Genomic DNA, 6,050 nt, shown 5'->3' on the forward strand with positions numbered 1-6,050 from the left:
GCCAATAAGGCCCTGCCATTCATCACACTCCTTTGTGCTAAGGGCAGTATAAATCCCGAGCAGAAATGACTCCCTGCCCTCTCCCCAGCCCCAAACCACAGCTCATCTAGGCAGTGAGCCCTGGTGGGTTTGACTGATTTCAATCAGGTACTGCAGTCTGTAGTTTTTAATTAGCACAGTTGTTCTCACAGCTTACAAATGCTCCCCTGGAGAATTAAAGTTTCTTTGCCAACATATTTTTCATCTTATACTACAATTTGTTATTACAGGTTTGCTCATGTGAACCAGCCCCACACCCTCACCCTGAAAAATAATTCACAGGGAACCTGTGGGAAAAATATGTAAAAACATTAACCAAACTATTCAGGTCAGACTTCAAACACAACCATCTTGGCAGCCCTTTTACAACTAAAACTGTAATTCAAAGTAGAGGTTACCCCTGAAAATGGATCCATTAACATGCAGATGATTCAGGCTAACTTTAGCAAAACCTTAGTCTGTTCCAAGCTGGGAGCAAAGAAAAATGGACTAATGAAATATTAATTTATAAAAAGTTGTGTGAAGGCAACTCAGAGCTGGTGCACACAGCCCCTCCAGCAGCACAGTACACAAACATCTCTCAAATATTTTAATGCCAGGAAATGTAGTCTCTGCCGGAGTAATAACCCACTGGTTTAGCTCATTACTGTCAAAACGATGGTGCATTAAGGACAATTAATGCTAATAACAGTAAGGAAAAAAAGCAGTTCCCCAGCAGTCCTCCCCCATAACAATGTGTCTTATTAGCAGCAGTTCTCACAGAGCTGCCAGTGCTAATACATTCCTGCCGGTGCCTCCATGTGCCAGGACCAGCTTAAGCAGGACAATCCATCCCCTTCTGACACTCCTGAGTGCCATTACTACTCTGACAGCACCAATTTGATACCCAGAATAAAGGTCAGCAGTTGTAAATAAGTGTCTTCCTCTACTCCAAGCTGAGTATGTTGGAAGATCTGAAAAACTAATCATTTTCTTAAATAGGTGACTGAGGGCAAAAACTAACCCTGGGAATAGACATCACTGAAGAGCATTCTCAGCTGCTGACACTGGGGTGACTATATGCATAGCCACAGAGGTCACATTCTTCTCACTGTAACAGACTGATCACTTACATAAAACTCCTCTTCAGAAAGAAAGGCCTTGGAATAAGTTGCCCAGGGAGGTGGTGGAGTCACCATCCCTGGAGATGTTTAAGAGGTGTCTGGATCTGGCACTGGATGATGTGGGTTAAGAATTACAGTGGCAGTGCTGGGTGGATGGTTGGACTGGATCATCTTGAAGGTCTCTTCCAACCTTGATGATTCTGTGATTCTAAAGGTGTGGTCTAACAACAGCTTTTGCCACCAAAAAGGAGGTGTGTATGCATGAAAGGAAGACTTCATTTGCATTTGCTTTGGTCACTGCTTCTCCACTACAAAAGCACCTCCACAGACACAGTAAGGACATGACAAAAGACTCCCTTGACGCTTTTATAGGGCTCTAGAGCTTATACACACGGACAACAACAAATGCTCAGCTTCCACACATCAGGCAATCACCAGACAACTGCTAGCCAAGCCTTGAGATTTATGGGCTCAAGTCTGAAATGCTCTGAAGAACTCTTAGTAACCACTTTTGCATAGCTGCTCTGGGCTGCCATAACACTTCCACTGTCACCCTTTGTTCATTTGCTGTCAGATCAGCATCTAAGTGATAAATCAGTTTGGAAATTTACACAAATCCCTTTTGATCATATATTAATCTGGTTACTGGTCATAATCCTGAGTCAAAATCCAATGCATTACAGAAAAACATGTGATAAAAATCCCATACATCTGGCAACATCCTTCATGGGTATACATAAAAATCTGTTTCAGTGAAAAGGCACAGAATTAAAAAGCCACCAAAGAGCACACCCACCTCCACTTTGTTAGCAATAAATCGCTTATCTCCATCTACACTGATAGAGAAATCATAATATCCACTTGCAGGTTTCACATTCATGAAGTTCAGCTCAAAGATGTCTCTATAACCAAAAAAGTAAGGTGTTAAGTATCCCCTAGGACACTAACAGCAGCCTACAAACAGGTAACATCTCGTTACCAAGAAGCCTCCAAATATGCCAGACTAGCAGGCAAAAAAAATGCAGCACAAAACTAACATTGGTACGTGCAGCAGGAAAAAGATTCCTCAAAGCTGCCCCAAAGTTAGAAGAACATTGGAATTTCCCACTCCCAATCAAAAGAAAAAGCAGCAGAAATTCATCATCACCACCAAATGTGCTCAGTCACCCATCACCAGCACAACACAACCACAGTATGTTGAGCTCCCATCACAAACATTCCTCCTGTGAAAGAACACAAAGAAATCCAATACTCTTTAAATAACACCTGTTTGCCTTACAAACTGTAAAAACAATCTTATTTCCTTACCCTGACAGAGCAAATGGTGTCTGTTGAAGGACAGTGGCTTTGCTAGACACAGACTTGGCGTGGTCGAGCTTTACAGAAGCTTGGGTCAGTGGCTGGGACATAACATTGGTCACTTGCAGCTGCAACAGAAAAAAACCAGCATTTCTGTGAATCCCCACGTCCCAGAAGGAATGCAGGAGCAGCCAGCTCACTGCCCCCCTGCATTACACATCCACAGTTCTCCCCTGCCCAGCATCCCAGATCCCCCTAGCTCTCTCCAATGTAACAGGGAAAGCTGAAGTTAGTGACCAGCAGAGCTGACTTCCACACTGTGCCTTCTTGAAGTGCCTGGTAAACCCTGAGTAAGAAGAGGTTCCTGAGTCCTGGAGTTAAAATGAAAGGCATCACCTTACACATTCAGTCAGCCCAGAGCTACAATTTACAGACTGAGCCAAGACTGTAGCACTCACCCTGAGAATGGGCTGATGGTGAGACACAGCTGCAGGCCCCTCAGGGACAACAATGACAGGCAAGTGGTAGCGGTTCTGGGATAAAGCACCTGCAGCACGAGCAACACTGAAGGCTTCTGAGAGGGTCTCAAAGTTTTTCTTGCTGAAAATTGCATTCATCAGCTGAATAATTTGATCCTGAAAGAGGAAAAGTCAATCACACATGAGCACCAGCAGCTTACCACAACACAGCAAACTGGCTCAGTGTAGTGTTATTAATAAAAACATCATTCATAAAGGCTGTTTAATTTTCCACTTGCTTTAAAAATAACTCAAGTTATGAGGTAACCCAAAATTTGCTACCTCTGGAATATCACACGTGCGTTCTTATTCTTGGCTGGGACGTTCCAACCACAACCTCTAACTGTGCTAAAAACTTGCAAAACTAGAGTTTGGCTCCACCTCTGCAAACGATGTGTTTGGGAACAGAAGATGTCATCAGCTCAGCTACCCTGACTGCATGCAGCTGCAAAAAGACAACTCGGCTTAGGAGCCCTGCAATTGTCTTCTTACAGTAGAGAAGGACTAGGCTCATGTCCTGGCTACCTGCCAGGCTGGGAAGGCCACGGAGCAGTGATGCAAAGCATCCCAATGGCTCTGGAAGGAGCCAGTCTAGGCCCATGCAGGCTTATCCCCTTAGGCTCAGCAGTGTCCTCAAGCTAAGAGGATTAGCTTTAAAGCAGTACCACCAGGAGCACAGAGCCTGCTCTGGCTCCAGGATGTGCCAAAGCTAATTTGTTCACTCCAAAGCAGGAGTGGGGCTGTGTGTCCCCACCGTAGTCTGACTCGCTTAGTGCACCTGTGCCATACTCCACAGGCTGTGCCTTGCTCAACTTCTTCCACCACTGCCTGCTAGTCTGGAAAACAGGGATTGACTACCTGTGCTTTGATCCAAGCGAAGGACTGTGGGGTAAATTCTAATCAGAATGAGAATAATCAAAGACATAGACTTAGTAACCTACAAAGAACACTTCTAAACAAAATCCACTGCACCTCACATTTTCACCTTCCTGCTTGTACTGATGAGCACCAACAAACATCACAACTAGAAAAAGCAGCCAGACAAATGCTACAGAACTCCTGCACAGTGCAAATCCTGCAGTGTTTTTCATTTCTGTAGAGGGCATGGCATTGCTCCAGACCCTGATCAGCAGCTGACACTCTCATTAAAATGGAAAAGGAAACTATTTATTCAAACATTACATGTTATTCTTTAAAGACAGTTTAGTGGCATTCTGGAGCTACTCTCACCATTCAGAGGGAAAGCTTTAAGCCCCAACTGCAGCACTTCTGGCAGCACAGGTCTGAAACAACACTAAAAAATTTCCCTTAACTGGTGTTTTTTTAAGCACCACTTGGACAGTGACAGTTTGGACTGCGGGTAGCAGAATCAACACCTCAAAAATGACATCAAAATTACTTTGCATTAGTCTGTTTGGCAGCAGTGTGGAAAAGAGCCAGGAATGAACTCACATGTCTTACACTGGCTTCAGCCTCAACCCTGCCACTCTGGCTCATGCTTCAGGGAGCTGCCATTCCTAATCCAAAGTACATCTAACTCTGCTAACTTCTTGTGGAAAAAAAATACTAACTGGACAGCTTGCAGTAATGATTTCTAGCTCAAAAGAAACTTCCAACAGGCTTTCATTTTAGACAACATGGTTTTGTCTCTGGATACTCACAGGCACGTGGTGCTAATGCCCTTTTGGGCATCCCAAATTCAGGTGCCTGTACTTCCTCACAGGTAAACAACATCTGCAAAACACTTTGAAATGCTGGAAGTGCTACACAAGTGCCAAATACCAGAAGAAACGAGGTTTTTTCAACAGCTTGTCTCAATAAACAAAGAAAAAATAAACCTCACTTGCAATTTCCTTCTGTACATTTGAAAAAGAAAAACCAAACCAAATTCAGCCTCTGATCCTGAAGTTGGAATTTCCTCCTAGATTCCACTCCTTAGCATTCCCTTTTAGATGTCTCTTTTCACTGAGTGTGCTCAATACTTCTTCCAGCAGAGATTCTACCCAGTTATGCCAACTCTTACACTGCACAACAGGGACTAGGCAGATCCCTTCTGTGAGCTGGAGCAAGGGAGGAAAAGGCAGGTACAGACCTCCTTCATTGCTGGCTCCGTACCCACATGGTCTGACAGCTTATAGGCAGCAGCAACGAACAGGGCAGTGGTCTCAATTCCTTCTTCAAACTGCAGATAAACTCCACCCAAGTCATCCAGGCGAGCAACAAGATCCTGACAGAAAGAGTAATTAACATTTAAATTGCATTCTAGTACACCCACAGAAGTTAACTCTGCTGTAAGGTCTGTAATCAAGAGTATCCGTGTGGGATCACTGACTATTCTGTAACAGCCATTTAGAATCAGGAAGGAGAAATCTCCAGCCCTTAGTGGATGTAATTATGTTTAAATGCCATGACTTTCTGTGTTTTAGTCCACTGTGAAACAGATAAAAGTCCAAAGAAATATCTGCTTGAAAGAAGAGCCAAGCCAAGCCAGGCAGGCAATTAGGCAGGTTGGCTTTTCATGTTGTGTTTCACATCAAGACATCTTTAAGTACTACAGAGGTCTAACAAATTTCTGAGTAATTAGAGAGCACAGTGTGTTCTTACCTCGATCTCCTCAACAATGCCACTCAGATCTGCCTGCTGGGACAAGTAAGATGCTGTCTCCAAAGCTTGAATGGTTCTTAAACAAGAACAAACAAAACCAAACAAGTGTATGATTATTCCTTCCTTAAAAGCCAAACATCATTTAAATCAAAGCAACTTCATTTTCTATTCTGAATGAAGTGTAAAACAGCTGTTACTGCCTTCAGTTGACTCAAGACAATGAATCTGAAGTGATTTAGTGTGAACTTAGCTTTCATTATGCAATGCCACTTCAGTGCTGCAATAAACTCACACATTCAAAGGCAGAGAAGAAACCAAACTCAGATCCCTGCACAGCACAGATCCCAGACTTGCTACTGAGGCTTTCAGGAATCCATTTTTTAGTCAACGAAGCAAGTTCTAAAGTTTCCCTTTCTTCCCCAGCTTTTAAAGGAAGCTCTGTTCTCTTGGCTCACAGTAAAATGATTAAAACCTCTGGTGATAAATG

General features: G+C 43.4%; 1 protein-coding gene across 1 annotated transcript in view; it reads right to left on the reverse strand.

Moving 5' to 3' along the window:
* The window catches only part of RPN2 (ribophorin II), a gene marked incomplete at its 5' end in the record, with an annotated part of 16,407 nt that overhangs the window by 8,975 nt on the left and 1,382 nt on the right, over positions 1-6,050 (reverse strand). Inside the window, 5 exons of the mRNA XM_009069698.1 lie at positions 1,939-2,044; positions 2,451-2,569; positions 2,900-3,076; positions 5,052-5,186; positions 5,564-5,639. Of these exons, the coding sequence (XP_009067946.1) occupies positions 1,939-2,044; positions 2,451-2,569; positions 2,900-3,076; positions 5,052-5,186; positions 5,564-5,639 (613 nt within the window). The remainder of the gene's footprint in view (positions 1-1,938; positions 2,045-2,450; positions 2,570-2,899; positions 3,077-5,051; positions 5,187-5,563; positions 5,640-6,050) is intronic.

This window comes from Acanthisitta chloris, unplaced genomic scaffold (genome assembly GCF_000695815.1).
Source record: "Acanthisitta chloris isolate BGI_N310 unplaced genomic scaffold, ASM69581v1 scaffold18682, whole genome shotgun sequence".
NCBI classification, from domain to species: Eukaryota; Metazoa; Chordata; class Aves; order Passeriformes; family Acanthisittidae; genus Acanthisitta; species Acanthisitta chloris.